This window comes from Gymnodraco acuticeps, unplaced genomic scaffold (assembly GCF_902827175.1).
Source record: "Gymnodraco acuticeps unplaced genomic scaffold, fGymAcu1.1, whole genome shotgun sequence".
NCBI classification, from domain to species: Eukaryota; Metazoa; Chordata; class Actinopteri; order Perciformes; family Bathydraconidae; genus Gymnodraco; species Gymnodraco acuticeps.
In genome coordinates this window covers 166,933-189,303 of record NW_022991885.1, presented here as the reverse complement: position 1 = coordinate 189,303, position 22,371 = coordinate 166,933, and the positions used below count along the sequence as shown (strand labels likewise).

At 40.7% G+C, this 22,371-nt stretch overlaps 1 protein-coding gene across 1 annotated transcript; it reads left to right on the top strand.

The window, feature by feature from the left end:
- The first annotated feature begins 1,246 nt into the window (after positions 1 to 1,246).
- On the top strand, positions 1,247 to 12,746 carry farsa (phenylalanyl-tRNA synthetase subunit alpha). The gene is made up of 13 exons (XM_034199973.1): positions 1,247 to 1,438; positions 3,871 to 4,008; positions 5,702 to 5,800; positions 5,901 to 6,019; positions 6,958 to 7,050; positions 8,452 to 8,580; positions 9,218 to 9,333; positions 9,443 to 9,527; positions 9,612 to 9,711; positions 10,167 to 10,335; positions 11,278 to 11,355; positions 11,912 to 12,026; positions 12,331 to 12,746. The coding sequence occupies exons 1-13, from the start codon at positions 1,292 to 1,294 to the stop codon at positions 12,434 to 12,436; spliced, it is 1,494 nt and encodes a 497-aa protein (XP_034055864.1). The 5' UTR covers positions 1,247 to 1,291; the 3' UTR covers positions 12,437 to 12,746.
- Positions 12,747 to 22,371: the final 9,625 nt, after the last annotated feature.

The window sequence follows — 22,371 nt, the reverse complement described above, 5'->3', positions numbered from 1 at the left end:
TTCTGTATACATGTTTTGCCCTCTGATGCATAAGGAGGGGCTGCCCTAGCATGTTGTTGTTGTTACCAGTTTATGACCGGGCAACTGTCGGTCAGAGATAGTTATTGTTGTGGGAGACCTGGAACACATCCTTCTCGGGGTGTAGATGACCCCGAGCCATAAGCGACAACAAATGTGATTCAGTGTCCTCAGCTGTTTAGTCAATCTATTGAAGAATGTTGATTATTACACTCTGAACTAGTTCAAACCTGGAGCTACAGGAGGGCTCTTCAGAATTGATTGTGGCATCTCTACCGTGTGGTCAACTTGTGGCCCGTGACATGTCTTGTGAATTCTCCGGCCGAAGCTCCAAATAAACAGTCAATGTTTGACATCAAAGCTCCGTCTCTCTCAGTCCTGACTCCAATTGCTTCAGAAGTTTCCCCCACATCTACAATTGATAATACATGACGATTTCACTATTATTAAAAAAAAAAAAGGTCTCCTTTTCGAGCGATTTTTCAAAACGATGCCATCCAAAAATATTATTTAATCTTATTTATGACCATATTTAGATTTTAAAAGCATGGCTATGGCATTATTCATTTTTAATCTATCTCTTCGAAAGATATATTTTAAAAGAAAAATATTGAAGTTAAATTGTCTTCATTTTTTTGCAAGGCAATACAAATCAAAATTGACAGTTCATTATAGTAAAGTGTAAATAACAATGTGCAATAAGATATACACATATTTAGATTAACTTTAAAAGTAATAATGTCCACATTGTACTAGAATATATACCAACACATTTGTAAAACTGTATATTTACAATATATACAGTGGTGCATCAGATTAAACCCATATTATTGCTAGCTATTAAATACTGTAATAATAATACAAATTATTTTAAATTATATGATTTTTTTCAGTTTAATTATTTTACAGGAAAGGGATTTACTATTTACGATAAGGATTTAAAATATGTTACCGATGGAAACTAAATATACAAAAATAAACAAAACTCAATTTATCGTTTTCTAAAATACAAAAAAGTGTAGATTTAAAAAAACAAGATTAAAAGGTTTCTTTATAAATTAACTACAGTTATTACGGTAATCGTTTAGTTATTTTTTAAATGGTGCTTTTGGTTGTACATGATGTGTATTAATCTCACAAAAAATGTGATCACAAAAAAAAGTTATTACGGTAATCGGTTCCCACTTTCTCCACGTGGCTCTACTCTAATGCTTTCGGCCTTTGGAGACTCAACGTCACTTCCGGTCTCTTTGCGTCCTCGCAGGTTTCCAACATGTCGGACGCCGGTGTGTTGGAGACTCTCCTCCGGAGGATCGAGGCGGCGGACGGAGGTGTGGACAGCCTGGAAACAGCCTCTGTTCTCGGGGTGGATCACCAGGTCCTCGTCGGAGCCGTGAAGAGCCTGCTGGCCCTCGAAGACGTGAGTTTCCCGGGAGGAGAGGGACACGAAGTCGGTCTGCAACATGATGCAATGTTACTGTCAGAGCTGATGGACTAACGTGGTGTTACATTCAATCAAATAAATCCAGCACAGGGTAGAAATACGAGTGAATAGAATCGTTTATTGTCATTATACAGGTACAATGAGATGAGTAGAGCTACTCCTTTTGTTTAAGGTGCCATGGTGGTGTTAGGATTTAAGTACAATGTGGAGGTACTTGTACTTTACTAGAGTATTTCCATTGTTTTGCTACTTTGTACTTTAATCCACTACAATTCAGAGGTAAACTGTGTACTTCTACTCCACTACAGTTATTTAATACCTTTAGTTACTTCACAGATGTGGATGAATGATGTGAAATATAATCAAGTGTTAAATCAGACTTTAGTTCCACCTGGAGTAAATCCACAAGCTACTCTGCAGTATACAAAGTCATTCAAACTAGCTGCTCCTTTACCAGCTTTGAGAACACTTTCATGATCAATCATTATAAAACATATCATATATATTATTCTGAAATGGACCAATCTGCACAATGACTACTTTTACTGTCGCTACTTTCACTATATTTTGATGAGAATACTTTTCTACTTTTACTTGAGGAACATTTTGAATGCAGGACTTTTACTGTAACAGAGTATTCCTTCACTCTGGTACTTCTACTTTTACTCAAGTACAAGATCTGAGTACTTCTACTTTTACTCAAGTACAAGACCTGAGTACTTCTACTTTAACTCAAGTACAATATCTGAGTACTTCTACTTTAACTCAAGTACAATATCAGAGTCCTTCTACTTTTACTCAAGTACAAGATCTGAGTACTTGTACTTTAACTCAAGTACAATATCTGAGTACTTCTACGACCTCTGGTAAAATAATACAAGAAATATGAGGAAAACTATTGCATTTAAAGTGTTTCTTAAGTAAAAGTACATACCTTGGGGCACCTTTTTCAGTACCAAAAGTAAAAGTACTCATGCAGAATGATCATATTTGGAATATTATATATATTATATCACAGTATTATATTTAGTGATCTATTCATGTGTTCATCATTTTTGATTGTGCATCTTGTAAAGGTGGAGCTGACTCTTTTTATTTCCTATTTACATAACAGTAGTCCATAATTAATGATTATCTTTGTATTATTAATATAAACCTACAAAGTAAATAATAACTAATCATCTCAAATAAATGTAGTGGTGTAAAAAGCACAACTTTTACTTACGTAAATATCATAACATTCAAATAATCAAGTAAAATACCAGTTCCTCAAAACTACTTAAGTAAAGAAATACTTAAATGTGCAAAGTTATTTTCCTCCATGCAGCAAGCCAGGGGATTATTGGCTGTTGTGTTTGGCAGTGGTTCTCAAATGGGGGTACGCGGACCCCTGGGGGTACGTTGGAGTACTGCAGGGGGTACGCGGACCCCTAGGGGTACGTTGGAGTACTGCAGGGGGTACGCGGACCCCTGGGGGTACGCTGGAGTACTGCAGGGGGTACGCGGACCCCTGGGGGTACGTTGGAGTACTGCAGGGGGTACGCGGACCCCTGGGGGTACGTTGGAGTACTGCAAGGGGTACGCGGACTCCTGGGGGTACGTTGGAGTACTGCAGGGGTTACGTGAGATTTATTTTATGTTAATGGAAAAAAAAAGTAAGGAAGTTTGAGCAGTGTGGGTTTTATATTAACAGTTACACATATTTCAAAACACGAAGTGTAATAACTGCAGTTTGCCTAACTGTCAGAATGACAAAGATCCTCAGTGAAGCACAAGCCCATGTTTCTCACTAAATTGTAAATACAACTTATTAAAAAGATCAGTTCAATGCAGCTAATGTCGTCTTAGTGTTATTGCATGATGTTAAAATTGGTTTTCCATGAATTTAGTGATGGATTGTAAACATTTGAAATGTAGCATTTAAGTGTTTCTCAGTTACAATGTTGTTGTTTTAATAAATCAGACACTGATGGTGCAGCACTGTACTGTACCTCTTTAAATAGGCATTTTTTCCTTACCAAATAGTTGTTGCGCTGATCAGGGGGTACGTGGCTGAATTTAGTTTTCAAAGGGGGTACATTATTGAAAACTGGAGTAGGGCTGCACAATTAATCGCAATGTTACTAAAATGCAATATGGACGAGTGCAATATTGCAGAAAGCACTCGTTAGAGGCTAAATACGTCTTATAATATCATTTAAAATAAAGTATTGTCATTGTGTAGGTGTATATATACAGGCCAACACATCGTATTCTACAGATCTAACAAACAAAACATTCGGAGCCTGACAATGTTAATATAATATTTTCAATGCAAAAACACAAATGCATTAGTTCTCTTTTCTACTTTCCTCCTGTGTTGAGTGTTAATCAGACGAGCTGACAGCCATGTTTGTTTCCCTCTCTAGTTGATCTCAGCTGAGCTCCGCTCCTCGAAGCACTGGGAGCTGTCGGGGGAGGGGACGGAGATCGCTGAGCAGGGCAGCCATGAGGCGAGGGTCTTCAGCTCCGTCCCTCCGGAGGGTCTGCCGCAGACCGAGCTCATGGTATTTATAGAAATGTATTTATTAGAATAAACCCCTTGAGATGCACCATCTTGTTTTCAAGGGGGTCCCGACAAAAGCAACGTCTTGCAGACATGAACAACATAACAGAAAGCATAGCATGTCAACCAAGGACAAAGCACGTACCGTCTGTTAAGTATAATTCATGAAGTAATGCAAACAATCATTACAATGTGATGGACAGTAGTTATTAATGGACCGGTTTCATCAATAACAAGAGCAGCTGAAAGTGAGATGATGACGCTGAAACATGAACGCTCTGCTGCCAATACTTGTTTTGGTAGGTGGGCTGCAGGGGGAATAACAGATAAGATAAGAAGAACTTTATTGATCCCAATTTGGGAAATGTTTGCGTTGCAGCAGCATGAAAAGACAAGGCATTGTACATGAGAGAAATTAAAAGACTAGAAATAAACAATTCAAAAAGTAAACATCTCAAATAGAAATAAATAGCATTACAAGAAATATACAGATGACCTGAAGCAGGGCTGACACGGATGGGGACATTCAGACTGGTTTGGGTTCAGGCGTAGAGGAAAAGGAAATATGGCTCCTTTTCCTAAGTCTTAGTCACCTCTATATATATTAGAACATATATATGTATACTTCAGGATATCACTGTTTGTTAATGCTCTTTCAAACCTTGCTCCTAAGAAAGGGTTCTTTTAAAATTCCACCTCAAAAGGAAATAATTGAATATCTACATTCAATGTAACGATAAGTCAGTCCACTAATCGATTAATGTTCAACATTTACATAATTAAATAACTTGTTTAGCTTGTAGTTTCTATCTTTCCTAATGTTACCTTTTTGTCGTAAACTTAAAATCGTACATCTCTATCAGACATCAGTACAAGAACGTAAGCAAAGCTGTGGAAGACAACAAAACTTAATTTAGCTCCTTAAATACTCTTTAAAAAAAACCCAAATCCATATTGGCCCCTTAAGAAGCCGGGCCAATAAGATTAGCTTTGTGGTGAAAGCATGTAATCTGCTTATGGCAGGGGGGTCAAACTCAAATCTGTACTAGTGGCGGGCCGGACTGGTTCAATGTTTATTGCAGAACTTATTGAAATGAACTTATTGCACATATTAAACCTGGAACTAACAAAGCTTAAATGATTGCCTATAAAAACAACATTAAACATTAAATACTCAGTTGCATTAATTTCTTATGGCTCTATCTGCAGCTTTTCCAGAGTCATTTCTTATGATTACATTTTTCCACAGGCCAACAACAGCTTCAAAAAAACTATTTCCCTCAAAGAACAAACCAAACATGCCCTGTTGTCATGAGAGAAAGTGCAGAAGGAAACATCCATGTAAACTCAGTTTGCTGCTCTGTGATGCTAGTTCAGATACTTGGCATCTCATCTCGGGTGCAAGGTCATCAATGTTTGGGCTCAGGCTCTGAGCGGAGGAGACCCTCAGGATGGAGTGAAGGTGTGCGTGCAATATACCGGAATTAAACATTATCCTGCGGGCCGAAATTAAATCCACCAAGGGCCTGATTTGGCCCCCGGGCCTTAAGTTTGACGCATTTGGCTTATGGAAACATTTACAGGCATAAAAACAAATTTCTTGACATATCATTTTACTTATAAAAACACTGCATAATGTTGTAATTCTTAAGTGTTTTATATGATCAATAACACTTCTGTTCGTCCCCGTGCAGAAACTGTCCTTTGGGAAGATCGGCTTCAGCAAGGCCATGTCCAACAAGTGGATCAAAGTGGACAAGACTCACGAGGGCGGCCCGAGGATATTCAGGAGTGTAAGTTTTATATCACGTCTTTAATTATTATCATGTCCTTTGTGTGGTCGGTAGTCCCCATGCTGAACTAAGACGTGTGTGTGTGTGTGTGTGTGTGCAGGTGGAGAATATCGAGGACCAGGTGAGAGACAAACTGCTTCTGGTTCAGAAAGGAAACACCTCTCAGCTGGAGGAGAAGGAGAAGAACGAGCTGAAGAAGAGGAAGCTGCTCTCTGAAGTGTAAGTCCAGGGTTGCGGTCGAATTGTCAGTTTAGCGTAGGAACCTTCCTAACAGAGTGAAATGACCCAGAAGTACCTTAGTGGCAGCCATGATAAGAGCCGTTCGAATTCCCTAGTCTAGAGGATAGGAAAGGAGCTTTGAAACTTCCTTTAGCTTAGGAAACACTGGAAATACTGAAATTAATATCCTAAATCATAAATACGTCGGATAGTGTAAGTGCAGTCGGATTCTCAAAGCAACGCAGTCTCTTTTCCTAAATCCTTTTGATTTCTCCTATCCACGATCCCTTAACCCCGTGACGTTTCACTCAGAGGTCAAGGAATAGACGATGGGAGGTGATTTTTGAACTATTCGACTGCAACCCACCTCCACACACACAGCTGGTGACTGTGTGATTCTCCTGTCTACCACCAGGGGGCAGTAGAGGGTTTGTTGTGGCTGCTCTCCACATCTCAGCATGAGCTTTGGATCATAATAGAAACAGCAATTCAACTAACAACAACGAGGTGGTGGGAACAGAAGTGATTGTAATTTTTGTTACCAACATTTGTTCTGTAACTCCTGTTATGTTGCACATACAAGTGTATCTGAAAGTATTTAGTAGCAGAAACAAGCACAAACCGTTGATGTTGACAAAACGCCATTGTTTCACTGAAATGGCGTTAAAATCACAAATGCCCTTTAAGAGTCTATTTTTAAAAAAAAAAATCTATTCGAGCTGTTCTTAATTTCCTCGTTTTAAGGTGTCATACATACAAGTGTATCTTACAGTACCTTTGTGAGATCTCTAAACACAAGTCAGCCTCGTTATCAACATTTCATTGTTTCACCAAAACAGCCTTAAGCGTTAGTTTGCCAGAAATGATACTGACCAACGCTATACTGCGCTTTGTGAATGGTATTGATGTTTGGATTTATTTGACGTGTCTGTGTTTAGGACGGTGAAGTCGTACTGGATCACTAAAGGCAGCTGCTTCAGCACCACCATCACCAAACCGGAGACGGAGCTGACTCCTGAGATGATCGCTAAGTGAGTCCACTTATTTTTACATCATGCTTCTGTCGTTTGTTGATGACATCATGAGGCGTGTCCTGTCTGTCCTCCTCTGTCTGTCAGTGACGGAGGGCGGGACCTCAGACTCAGACGCAGAGAAACATCAGCCCTTAAAAAGGGGACGAGTGCAAAGACTTGGACTCTGTCCTAAAGGCAGGGCAGGACAGCATGATGGTGACCTAAAAGGACAGAAAATGATGACATGTTGTAGACATAAGGTTGAGCTGTGCAGGATGTAAATTAGCATTAGATTTAATTGGCATTTTTACGTCTTGAATTGTATACTGATGTTCATTAACGTGCACTGTCCCTAAATAATAAATGATGTTATTACATGGCTTAGTTGAATACTCGATTCTGATTGGTCAATCCAGAACACGTGACACGTTGTTAATCCAGAACAGACAGACTGCTGTCAAGGATTTATTGACCGTTGTTAAGGACGCTCACATCTGCACAAACAAGTCCGTTCGATTTAACTGTATACAGTTTGGCCGAACAGTTAGTTTGCTTTTCTAACTGACAAGACAAGAGCGACAAGAAAACAGCGGAGAAGTAACGGGCGGAAACCCTCCTTTTTACGCAGCGGTCCAGACATAGACATCAAACGGCAACACATATTCAGTGTGCAGTTACTTTGGCATTAGGGCAGGGATATCTAGATACTTTCCAAGGTTTGACATAATGAATTGTGCTACTTTTAAAGCAAGCAACGATGTTTTCAAATCTGTAATCAAAAAGCTCCGCCTTCCTGCCGTTGCTACGTATTTCAAACAGTATCAACGGACTATTTTTCTTAGCGGATGCATGTCAATTTAAATCAATGCATACAACTATTTTTTAAATCAAATATTAATTGAAATGTTTTTATGGATTTAGAATTTTTTTGTATTGGAGTCATATCGTTACTTTGTTGAGAATGTGGCCACGCGTCGGGCTCCTGATCTGCCTGTCGGGTGTTCTTTTACCCATAATGACCGCCTCGCTGCACGTTATCCCTCACTTATTTATATTCACGGTTGTTGAAAGGATCAGGACAGTTTTGGACGAAATATTTGAGCTACTTTTCTGATGATAAATGAATGCAGACAAACAGTTGCTTTTGATTTTTAAGAGTTGTATTGACAAAGCTATCCTTACTTTCCTTATATACGTAGTGACATAATCAGGAATGAGAAATAATAAAAATATATTTAATAACAGGCTTAAACTGTTTCCATGCTGAGGCTTGTCAAATTGATTTAGCGCTTTTCTAAGTACTCTGTACTTAACAATAAAGAAATGTTTAATATGAAAGGTAATAATGCAGGGATGCAATGGTTTTTGAAATAACAGAATTAAAACCTGCCATCTTCTTTATTTGTTCCTGTGTTTCAGTGGCAGCTGGAAGGAGAAGAAGTTCAAGCCGTATAACTTCGAGGCCCTCGGCGTGGCCCCTGACTGCGGACACCTGCACCCCCTGATGAAGGTCCGCACGCAGTTCAGACAGATCTTCCTAGAGATGGGGTGAGGGGCCGTCAAAAGCACATATAGCACAGATACATTTGATGCATTAGAACAGGGTGTCCGCGGGGTCTTAAAAAGTATTAAAAGTTGATAAATCAATTTAGCGAAAATGAAGGCTATTAAACGGGATTTTCCAAGGTATGACATTTTGTAGCTCGTTTCCAATAAGTATATAAATTGTCCAAAGAGGTTGTATTCTACAGTCTGCCTGAATGTAATCATTGCGTAGGTGTGTAGTGTGATTCTATGTAGTTTATTGATGGCATCCCGTTGGATGTGACGTCATCTGAACAGGACATCGCACGCTCACTGCTTGATAGCGTGCGAAGGTCCGTTTACGCCGGTTGTTAAACAACATCGTTATGGGGAAATGCAAGTCTGCGTCCAAATGGTTGGAAGATAAGGAGGAAGGACAATCAATACTGTATATAGTCAATGTGAGGTAAAGTGTGTCGCCAAGGTAACCGGTTAGAACTCAAAGTGGCGATGAGGTCTTAAAATGTATGGAAAGGGTCTTTAAAAAAGGTCTTAAAAGGTCTTACATTCGACTTCAGGATTCCTGCATATACCCTGCTATAGCACAGATACATTTGGATGCATGCGCCCTTGGTAATCTCCCAACATGTGCTTCCTGCAGCTTCACAGAGATGCCGACCAACAACTTCATCGAGAGTTCCTTCTGGAACTTCGACTCTCTGTTTCAGCCTCAGCAGCATCCGGCCAGAGACGCCCACGACACCTTCTTCATCTCCGGTGAGTTCTACATTTCTGTCTCCTGGTCCTGATGCACTGAGATTCAAACATTCACGATTGAAAGGCTTCATGTGTCAAAGCTGTGGCAATGAACATCTTACATTTCCAGACCCTGCTCTCGCTCATGAGTTCCCACTGGAGTACCTGGAGAGAGTGAAGAAGATCCACTCAGAGGGAGGATATGGATCACAAGGGTGAGACTTAATCATTCAAATAAATCTGCTTTGAACTTTCTGTCAACAAAGCCTGCTGTGATATCTTTATTAAACGTCTCTCAGGTATAAATACGACTGGAAGATCGAGGAGGCTCAGAAGAACATCCTCCGAACGCACACTACAGCCGTCAGCGCTCGCATGCTGTACAAGCTGGCACAACAGGTGAGACACACACACACACACACTTCACTGCATCTAAAGTCATCGGAAGCAAATCCATGCAGCCAGGTTTTATACTTTACCATTTTCCTTTGTAAAACCTTCCAATAAGTGGACGTTTTTTGTTAGCAGCGAGATTGCAAAAGAAATCGATGCAAAGAAGGGATTAAGTGACACAAATGAATACATTTTTTTAACTATTTATTAATATAAATTATAAGTATTTGGATGAAGCTGTGTCGCTCTATCAGAGTAAAGATTCTCCTGACATCTGTTGAATCTTGTCATAATAAGCCTCTCAAATGCCAGCTATGTTGTACATTACTTACTATAATATATATTGTGGTACATGTGTTGACATTAACCACGAGGCTCTTCTCTCCCCTCTCTCTCTCTCTCTCTCTCTCTCTCTCTCTCTCTCTCTCTCTCTCTCTCTCTCCCCCCCCCCCCCCCCAAAGGAGAAGTTCACCCCCGTGAAGTACTTCTCCATCGACCGGGTGTTCAGGAACGAGACGTTGGACGCCACTCATCTGGCCGAGTTCCACCAGATCGAAGGCGTGGTGGCCGACCGCGGCCTCACGCTGGGAGACCTGATGGGCATCCTGCACCAGTTCTTCACCAAGCTAGGTCAGCACTGAGGAACCAATGAGAACATTTCAATAATCAGAAACAGACAATCAGAGATCCTTTATGGAGAGGTGCATTGATGAAGTACTTTTGTAGGCCGACCCAGAAGTAAGCTGCTGGTTCCCTCGACAAGGAATATTGTAAAAAATAAGATCTGTGGAAAACGAAGCTGTTTGATATTTTGCAGGACAGAACAGTTTGCAGGAGGCAGGTACTTGCTTTCAAGCAGAACAGGGCAAACAAACTTAGAGGAGTGTTACGTGTTCGGCGTAATGACGTACAACGGCCTCGACAACTTCTGTAGTCCTATTCAGCCACTTGGTAACAACCATCGTTTTTCAGACACGTACACTCTTCAGAAATCACCAGTGGGGTCACTGCTGATGGATTTAATGTCGTAGAACAAAACGTGATCCGTCTCTTCAATGTGTCTCAACCACAGACCTTAGTTCCAGCTATCTTCCAAAACCCTATGGAGAGATCCCATTGGCTCTGAGACGAGGGACTAATACAGGTTCTCTGATTTCCCCTGATGAGGCATTATGAGGGAAAAAAGTTCAAAATATTTGTAGTATTTTTTCACACTAGCTCTGTGTTAGGAGAGGAATTGAATACAGCTGCTGATAATTGCACACTTTGACAAGTTCTGCTAGTTAATTATTGTGTCTAAACTAAGCCATGTGTCCACAGTGTCTTTTTGTATGAATCAAAAAAAGCTTCCAGGGTTTTTAAAACATCTCGATATCTAGCTTTGCACGTCTGTTTTTTTATCATTTATTGAGCTGTTTTATATTTGTTTGACATGTTCTTTTCACCAGCAGCAGCAACAGGAAGGTTCTTGGTCTCTCTTTATGAATGAGGCACTTAATGTGGACACGGGTTAATTGTTTTATTTCAAACCACAGACATTTGACCTCTTCCTTGTTCTTCTTCTTCTTCTAGGAATTACTAAACTGCGCTTCAAGCCCGCCTACAACCCGTACACAGAGCCCAGCATGGAAGTGTTCAGCTACCATGAAGGTACGGTTCAAATCCTCGAGACCATTGACCCTCTTTTAATGTCTGTACACCAGAGAGTTTAGAGAAATGTTTAGAAACTGTCGGTTCGATTTGAGTTCTTTGGGGGTTTTCAATTCCATTTTTTTTGTTATTTTCTATATCCGTGTTTCTCAAACTTTTTCATACCAAGGACCACTTAACCAATAAAAAAAACACTCGCGGACCACCTAATTCCACAAATATCAAAAAACACATCGTTTTTCTAGAACAGATTACAAATCGCCTGAAAATGGTACAAAGAAGTGGCAACATGTGTGATGAAGGTGTTGCGCTATATCATGCAATCGAAAGTGAAACTTAACCTCGCTCCATTGCGGAGATATTCCCGCGAGAGTGCGGAAAACTTAAATTTATTTATTTCAAATGTGAAATTTTACCAATATACTCACGGACCACCAGTGGTCCGCGGACCACACTTTGAGAAGCACTGTTCTATATGAACACGTCTGTAACTTCTCTCTCTCCTGCTGTTTCGTTCCACTGAATGTTTATGTGTGATTTCTCTCCTCACACACAGGACTGAAGAAGTGGGTGGAGGTGGGGAACTCGGGGGTGTTCAGGCCGGAGATGCTGCTGCCGATGGGTCTCCCTGAGGACGTCACTGTGATCGCCTGGGGCCTTTCTCTGGAGAGGTAAATGAAATACTCGGAGAGAGAGAATACACACTGACCTGCATGTGTCGGTGTGTTTGTGTAAACGATGCGTCATTAATCTCTTTAATTGTGAGGATTAAAGGTGAGTGATTCAGGCTGAACGTCATCCGCCCTCTCACTGCGTCTCGCATCACTCCTGACCCACAAAACTTTTCTACGCTGAGTAATCCTTTCATCTTCCTCTCTGCCTGAGTTGTTTACCTCTCAGACTCTGAAATAGACAGACACTCTGGCCTCTGTTGTGGCGGCGGTGTGCGTAACAACAACTGTTTCTCTATTTCAGACCCACCATGATCAAATACGGCATCAACAACATCAGAGAGCTGGTGGGACACAAGGTGAACCTGCAGATGGTCTACGACGGGCCCATCTGTCGCCTGGAATCCTGAGATCATCGCCATATTTATCATTTACCTTGACCCCGGGACATTTTGAGGTTGACCTCGGTCAATAAAAACAGTTGGCCTGAAAGCAAAAAAGAGTCTGTTTTTCTCCATTCATCATTTAAGACGGACCTCAGGAACCTTCTAACACCCAGGAGCTGCCTTTGTATGAACTCAGTACTCCATGCCAGGCTAAGAACAGCTGCTTGTTCTATTGAAAACACCCCGGTTACTACAGAGAGTTAAATATGTGTATAGCATATTATTGAGTCTGAAGAAGGTACAATAAAAAGCTTTTTTCCAGAAACCATTACAACCTGTCTTGTGAGTCCTTGTTGTAAACATGATAACTAGAGTTTTTGATCTGGCTTTTTAGGTAAAGGTTATATACCAGACACTCTTTTGACAAGTTGTTTAAAGGTAGGGAAGGTAAGAATGGAGAAACCAGCTCGAGTGCGCTAGAATTAGAAAGTACACAACCGGAACAAATCTGCCCCTTCCTTCAGACTTCCTCACAGAGCCCCTCCTCCAACACACACGAACGCAGGGCCGACCCTCCCTACAGGCCAATCACGCAGGCTGCATGGGGCCCCGCCCAGAGGGTGCGAGAGTGAGAGGTGACAAGGGGAGCACGTCTGTAACCCGACACCATTTACCTCACTGCATAAAAAAGTGTTGATAATAATAATAAACAGGAATTATATTTGTAAAGTAGCCTACTTTGTTTCCAAAAAAACTTTTTTTCACTCCTGTCGGTTGGGGGGGGGGGGCTCATCTCACAATGTCGCTTGGGGCCCCAAGTTGGCCAGGGGCGGCCCTGCACGAATGCGCACATGACCAATGAGGGCACGAGATAAGTTTGTGCACAGATGGAAGGCTGACAGGCAGGTAGGCCATCCAGTTACTTTAGCCGGGCCAGCTCAGATGATTGGTCGTGCTTTTTACAGTACTACGGCTTCCACAGATGACATGTTTGTATGTATTTATTGTCAAAGCATTTCATGTATTGTTGGAGCAAGAAGTGTTCTGAAACCCACCTCGGCTCCGCGTGTTCTTTGATGAGCTGGTCAGATTTATAAAAGAAGGAATTCAAAGCACCAGATAAAGGGTTAAACAATAATCTGCTTTAATGGTAAACAACAATACAATACACTTTAAAGGGGGGACCCCTGCTCTGTTCCCAGTGCCGGGAGAACTTGCCATCTTGACGGCAGAAGGAAAAGAGGCCGAACAAAACACACAACAGCATACATGTAAGAACAACGGGGAGGAGTTGTGTCGGATGCTCCTCCCATAGGGCCCATCCATTGGGAGATATAAAAATGATGGGCTGTTGTAGCGAATCAGCGTGAGGCAGCCCAGAAAAAGAGTCTCTAGAGGCTTCTCAATACTCAAATTTCCCCTCCTCGACTCCGTCCTCGGTCCTCGGTCCTCCGGTAGTGACCCGGAAATGAATTTCAGCGCGCCATTTTGAAGGACGTCTCATTTCTCTAAATGCACACCGAGGACCGAGGATCGAGCGTCGAGGAGGCTCTCTGGAGGAGCTCTAACCGAGGATACACTGATGGTTCTTCCACGGCTCATCCACGGATGCATTTCCGGGAACGGTGGAGGCGTGACGCACGGCCGGACTTATCTCAGCCAATGACAGCTATGCATGCATCCCCTGGATATTATTTTAGAAACTGCTCTCATCGCGTCGCGATGTTTCCAGAGAGAACAGCTATAAGGTCCATGCAGAAAGCAGAGCAGTGTGTATAATATATATCACTCAGTATAACAGGCCTACTCTCTTTATTTGCTTTAGTTTAGTAGATATCTACAAACAAAGAATCTATATTTTTCTAAGACCATTGCTTCACATAATAAAATACACAACGGCTTATGCTTTAGGAGCTGTAGGTGTGTGGTACAGTGTGTAGGTGTGTGTTGTACAGTGCGTAAATGCGGCGGACATACGGGTCTCAGTTGGTTTGGTGTCCTCTGCTTACTTTTAATAGGCTACTTGTAAATACAACTTTTGGCCCCTAATTTCAATTCCCCATTTCAGCGACCAGAGAGAGGGGGGGATATATCCAATCTCTGATTGTGTTACGTTATTATGAGAGTGCTCTCATACTTTAAATTGTATATATTTATATAAATATATTTGTGTGTGTGTGTCCGCATCTGTAGTCTGTTATTGTCTCATTATACCGCACTCTCAATGAATTCAAAGTAAATATGTGGGGGAACAATGTTCAGCTGATCTAACAGAGATACAGCGCTATGACAAAACACTCGACAGCTGATGCAGCTGTTGCCACGTAATAATGTACGGACGTCTCTTTAAAATGACCGCTCAGAGGAGAGGAGTTCTCATTTCTTTAAACGTCTGCTGCTTCCCCTCCTCTTTCCTCGGTTCCCCTCCTCGGTCCTCCGCTCGCATCTCCTGTGGGCGGGTCTAAGTCTCGAGGAGGGGAAATTTGAGTATTGAGAAGCCTCTTCTGTTGTGAATCGAGTGGCCTGTGTTCGTCGTCCATTACATACGCCTGCCCATACCATAACCCCACCACCACCATGGGCCACTCGATTCACAACATTACCCTAACCCTACCCCTACCCCTCACACCAGATACTGCCTGGTTTTCGGACCCCCCCAGACCCCCCCAATAAAGCAAAACTGCACGTTTCAGAGTGGCCTTTTATTGTGGCCAGCCTAAGGCACACATGTGCAATAATCATGCTGTCTAATCAGCATCTTGATATGCCACACCTGTGAGGTGGGATGGATTATCTCGGCAAAGGAGAAGTGCTCACTATCACAGATTTTTTCAGATTTGTGAACAATATTTGAGAGAAATGGTTATTTTGTGTATATAGAAAATGTTTTAGATCTTTGAGTTCATCTCATGAAAAATGGGAGCAAAAACAAAAGTGTTGCGTTTATATTTTTGTTCAGTGTATATTTAAGACATGTAGACTTCCCTGATACTTTACATGCTGTGTGTAATGAAGAATGTCTCCTCCCCTACCTCTCTAGTCTTCTGTCATGAAAAGCTGCTTCTACTTCCTACAGAGTAATTAAGCATGTTTAAGCCAACCACTCCACAATGTTGTAGCAATTTAGTACCCACACATGAAAGAATAAAACAGAGAGAAATCAATTAAGCAAACACAGGTATAGTTCAGCAATGAATACACATATCTTATCCTGCCGCCCCTCACGAATGTCATATGTCTTTCTTTATGAAAGCCATATTTGTAAATGTTTAAACGTCATCGTCCCATGACGGTCATAAGCTTAGTTAACTAACCAAAGTTAACTGGTCTTGTAGCCTAAGGCCATCTCTGAACTTCCTCTCACCTCGAAGTCAGTTTACTTGGAATGAATACATTTATTGATAATTCAGGCCGACTATTATCTCCAGGCCTCTTTATGAGCCTTGCAGGAAATGAATCATTAACTAACAAGACTTTAACTGCATTATATCTGAGGAAGATCTCTCTTGGAGTTCCCCTGTTAATTGCAAAGACCATTGAAAATTAGCAAAGAGACTCCCGGGCCTTTTCTACTGACTTTCTGAAAAATACTCATCCACGGGTATTCTTTTTACTCAAGGCAGAAATCACAGGTTGTACTGTACCTCACCTACTTACAAATAGCCCAAAAACCACCTTTTCTAGAATGTGAAATGTACTAAAATAGCAGAAATCCGTTTCTAAGTTAAAGCTTACTGGAAGATTTGCGCTAATACAGATTACTGAACATTTGTATATAGCCTACCATCGCACTAAGTTTGTTGTGTCTGGAAAGAAGATGTCTTTGTTTGTTATTTAGGGATTACAGTAAACCTTTAATAGACATTGTGCGACACCTTTCATTCAGTTCTTAATTTAAATCCAAGTAAAGTGCCCTGTATCTGCGCCAGACTCGAGTTCAGAGATAGCTTAAATTAACTCACTAAGCTCTGAGAACTGACCTGACATCGGTTAGACAAGAGTTGTAAATTAAAAATAAATCATTTCTTGTTTTTCAAAATAATCAAAACTTTCTAGAAACTTTTCCTGACTCCTGGATTTTTTTTAAATTGATTGTAGCTGCAAAAAAGGTTGTGATTTGACCCCTTTATTAAGAACAAGTCAACGTCCAAGAACAAAAACTGGTATTAAATGGGAAATTAGCTGACTTTCGTAGCATGCCACACACACACACACACACACACACACACACACACACACACACACACACACACACCATGTATACATCACTTCAGGGGACATTACATTGACTTACATGCATTTCCTGGAGACTTATCCTAACCTTAACCATAACCAACACATGCCTAACCTTAACCCTTACCCTTAACCTTAACCTAACCAAGTCGTCACCCTAAAATGAATGATTCCCCTCATGGGGACCTCCATTTTGTGCCCATAAGGGAGGCGAGTCCCCACACATGACTGTGTAAACAGATTTAGGTCCCCACAAGTACAGTAATGCTAGGCCACACACACGTTTTTGTGCTATAATCAGCGCTTCTGTATTTCCACACGGGGGAATCCACCTGCGCGCGTGACACCTGCATTAAAGGGTCGCAGGATTAAGTCGTGTTGTGTACAAGCTCTGAGTTTCTGGAACTCTGATAAGTCTTCGGCCTTAAACTAATCCCTCGGTGTCTTGAAATAACTTTTTCCCGAAGTGGGTGACACAGGTTGGAAGTGGCTTTGTTTACTACAGATAATGTATAAACCTCCATCAAGAGTCTGACCTTCTTAGGAGCGATAAAAAACAGAAAAGACACCAGTACTTTCCACCAAAAAAGACGTTTTATACAGAAAGGATACAGATTTTCCTGCTGACGGTACAAAAGTCAGTCTCTCTCACTGAATAAACATTAGCTCCAGTTTGATATTGTCTTACAGCCACTTTCTACTCTTTATTAAACTGCTTTTAACACATTCATAACCCTATGAAGCAGAGGCACACATAGACAATATCCAGTGACCTTCCCCAGTAATCCCATTTCTACTTCGGTTCCCGTTCTCAGGAGACTTTTCCCTTGATATGAATGTGAACAAGAGTCTTAGGTAGGCAAATGAACACGGAAACGGCACAGAGTAGTCAACATAAGACTGCTGCTGTGTCTCAATTTGTGCATTTCTGTACTTTTGAGTGTATAAGTGCGTCGCATAACAGTCCAAATTTGAGTTTGGAAAGCTGATACTTCCCACCCCCAACGACCATCTTGGCTAATAGCACCTAGCCACCATTGCGGTTGCTCTGCTGAACATACATAGCAATATACAAACAAAAGTTATTTCACTATTTTATATGTGCACCACTACACTGTTGTCGAAAAGAAGCCACTGTTATTTTTGGGGGGTTTATTGAGCAATCTGTAATCATCTGCTACCCAAACGATTAGGTTTCTAGCTAGCTAGCTTACCGGGTCATAAAACGAAGTGTACAAATACAAATTAAAGGTTTACATAGTCACCTGTTTCTGAGACATATGAAATTAAAATGTTTATCAAAAAAGTTATATTTAAACATCCAGAGGGATATATTTAAATCACCACAACTGTCTTAAAAAACGAAGACTAAAAATAATAAATAATAACCCAATTGGCCCTATAGATGCTTATATATGATTTATTCGGAATAATAACGTTTGGGGTAACTATTTGTATTATTATACGGGAACATGCTCAACTTCCATGTGTACAGATCATAGACTGTATATATAAAGGTACAGATGCAATGTACCAAGAGAAGTATCCAAATTGAGACACAGCGCAGGTTTCTGCACGTATAGAAACCATCTCTTATCAGCCTCATCAATGCTCAACCAACACAAACTGGAACTGTCTCATATGCCGTAATCCCAACAATTGGTTGCCAAGTCATCAAAGCTTTTTTTTCACGCTCACAGTCCTTTACCAAACATCAGAAGTCCTTCGGCACGCTGAGCTCCCTGTTGGGCCCGGGGCTGTTGTTAAAAGCGACATAGTTGTGACTCGTTGGGCTGTGAGCGTGCGGGAAGAACGATGGGATGTATGGGATGGCAGACATTAGGTTCGGGCTGGATGAGGGGCTCTCGATGTAAGGAAGAGAGATCAGAACCTCGCCCTGGTCCCACACGTGGAAGGTATTGTGGGCGAAAGGATGCACGGCTGGAGGATGGCTGGCGACCACAAGCTCGCTTTCTTTGTCCTTTTCCTCGTCACCAGTCGGACCCAAAACACACTCTAAACAAAGGAGACATTGGTTAGCTTGTAGATTTCATTTGACCAATGATATAAGGATATATGATAAATGAATGGCGGCTGAATTGTAGTGTTGTAATGTCATAAATCCATTATTTTAGGCCAAAGATAGGCTACATGTACACCAAGGGGTTATTCTGCACGAAGCATATGTATTTAACAAAGTAAATGCATATACATTCACATACTGACAACACAGGTTATTTTTGAGAGAAGTGAAAACAATAAGCAAGCTAACGGAAAGGTCCTAATAGTAAAGGATACCATGCTGGTCTTATCAACAGGGTAGTTAGCTAAAAGACATAACAAATTGTTGAAATAGTTGGGCTTAAAGTATAAAATAAATGGGGGAGAATCTAAAATTGTTAGTTATAATTAGGAAATAAACATTCAATGTTGGTAGCATTTGATAGCAATGGCTAAAAGTATGGGTAAAGAATGCTAACAGTTAGCTTTAAGTAACTTCACAATTTAATGGTTAAACGAGGCTAACAAGTTAATTAACGTTAAATGAAAATGATTCATAGTTAGCAAAAAGTTACGGATACAACGTTGACATGGTTGACAGTTACAGTGGCAGACAACACATTAACACTGACAATTATATGTAAATATGTTGTAACCATGTTCACTTTTGTATCGCCGCTGTGTCGTGTACAATATTAAAATGCAACTTAAAAAAACAAAAAAAACAGGGTATTGCTTTGAAAATTAAATGTCAACTTTTCCCTTTTCATCATCAGAACGCTGAACTTTGTGAAAATGAAAATAGAATTATTGCGTTTTCCTCGAATAACACATTCATTTGTGGTAAATGATAATGCTATAGTAATTGCATGGGCTTCCATACCTTGCATCAGGTGTTGCATTGGTCACATTAACCACCAACAACTTACTAAGCTTGTATGATATTATTACAATAACCCATAGCTTCCACTTTACATTTGCTCTTTAAATAAGTAATGGGTTAAACAAACCAAACTGTAATTAGCATACATCTTAAATGTCCTCTAGAATGAAATATACCTGTAATGTCAATGGCCAGATCCTTGATGAGATGTCCCACAATAGCATAGGCAACTCCAAACACCACCAGGACAGCTATCAGCAGGTACATCACCGTCTTAGGCAGGGGCACCAGGTCCTTTATTGGGGGCTTATACTGAATATACAGAGGGTCTTCTAAGGTGGAAATTGGGATCCCTTTCCCAGTTTTGACCACATTGGTGAAGTTAGCAACATTCATGATGAAGGAGGATTATTCCAACAGAGAGGGGACTTTTGGTTCTTCGTTATCACTTATAATTGGACAGAGACATGACAGTAGAAGTCCTCACGTGAAGCAAAAACCACCAGAAAGGAGCGAAGAAAACCTGCAAAAAAAGGAAATTGAGAAAGTCAGATAATTTGATTAATATGGGAGGTTTGTCTCTTTATTATTTGTGTGAAATGACCTACAATAAGACTGTAAATATGTGATTTGTCAATGTGAGAACACCTTCCACTAATACAAACAAAAACAAAAAAATACAATTGAATAATTAAAATAATCTCAAGCAGTAAATTTGATTTGAAACAAATTCCACGTAAATTAAAAGCATTTGTGAATATATACTATTTGTAACATTTACACATTTTGTATGTAAAAAGCAAATCAACGCACGTAAAACTACAATCCACAAATAATTCCCAAACGGCTGATTGTTAACACAAACACATTGAGACAAACCTACCTCCGTATATCACCAGCGTTTAATATTTAATGCATTTCCAACCTTGTTTCGAAGCCCAGAATCCATGCGAAGGTTTGAGTGAATAATTCTTCTCGGTAAAGTAAATCCCAGAAGCTCAGCGGCTCAACTTGTCCTTCCCTTATGTCCTTGGTATTGAAATGAAGCGCTCCTCTCTCTGTCTGCAGGTGGTCTCTAACCTGTTGGCTTGGCCCACTTTCAGTCACCCACGCAGGATTAAATATGGCGTCGTCTTCCCCTAATCTAATACCCTCCAGTTACCGAGAAATCCCCCTGCAGGAAATCAGTCAGTCAATCAGTCACTTAGCAAAGAGTAGAGGGTTATTAGACTGTCTCGAAATGTTGGTTAGAGATCAGGAATACAATCTAAATGTAGTTTAGTTTAACTAGTGGTGGAAGGAGCACTGATATACTTTATTTAAGTAAAAGTAGTAATACCGTGTTGAAATACAAGTAAAAGTATAAGCATCAAAATGTACTTAAAGTACCGAAAGTAAAAGTAATCCTTATACATAATTGACATTTATAGATATGTATACCACTGGTTTATAAATAAGTGATCTTTAATCTATACATCTTTTACATTTTGTAGCTGGTGAAGGTGGAGCTTAACTAAATAAGAAACTACAAACTACCTCACACGCACGCACGTACGCACGCACACACACACACACACACCACACACACACACACACACACACACACACACACACACACACACACACACATACATACCATGTATACATCACTTCAGGGGACATTAAATTGACTTACATGCATTTCCTGGAGACTTATCCTAACCTTAACCATAACCAACACATGCCTAACCCTAACCAAGTCTTCACCCTAAAATTAATGATTCCCCTTATGGGGACCTCCATTTTGTCCCCATAAGGGAGGCGAGTCCCCACACGTGACTGTGTAAACAGATTTAGGTCCCCACAAGTATAGTAATGCTAGGCCACACACACACACACACACACACACACACACACACACACACACACACACACACACACACACACACACACACACACACACACACACACCTTGTCTTAAAGAGGCAGGCGCTATAAATAGAGTTGACCTTTCTGACCCGTAAAGAGCAACTTAACAGTACATCTCGTGTCTTCTGACCTCCTCTGGTTAAACCCTTATGGTTAATCGTGAACACATTTGCATTTCAGATTTCTCTTATGCTGTGTTACTGAATATATGTGAAACACTTCTGAAATGTAAGTTGTTTCTTTGGAAATATTGGAAGTCTAACCATAGCTCCAATAAAGTTTATATTAAGAGTTTAGCCAAAACACATAATGGCTCCAGTGAAAACATAAAACCATATTTTCTATTCATCCCAAGGCTATATCAGTATAACATCATGTTTTCTGTTGTATCAGACTTTCAATCGGGAGCCCTAGCATCAATATTTCAATATTTATTTCCTGGATTCCTGCACAGAATAGGTACAAATCCTTGTTTTCCTTACTTTAACAGCTACATAAGGGTGGCAGGGTATATGCAGGAATCCTGAAGTCAAATGTAAGACCCTTTAAAGACCCTTTCCATACATTTTAAGACCTCATCGCCACTTTGAGTTGTAACCGGTTACCTTGGTGACACACTTCACCTCACATTGACTATATACAGTATTGATTGTCCTTCCTCCTTATCTTCCAACCATTTGGACGCAGACTTGCATTTCCCCATAACGATGTTGTTTAACAACCGGCGTAAACGGACCTTTGCGCGCCATCAAGCAGTGAGCGTGCGATGTCCTGTTCAGATGACGTCAAATCCAACGGGATGCCATAAATAAACTGTAGTTTATTTATGGCATCCCGTACTCATTGCGTAGGTGTGTAGTGTGATTCTGCACTACACACCTACGCAATGATTACTTCAGGCAGACTGTAGAATACTACCTCTTTGGACAATTTA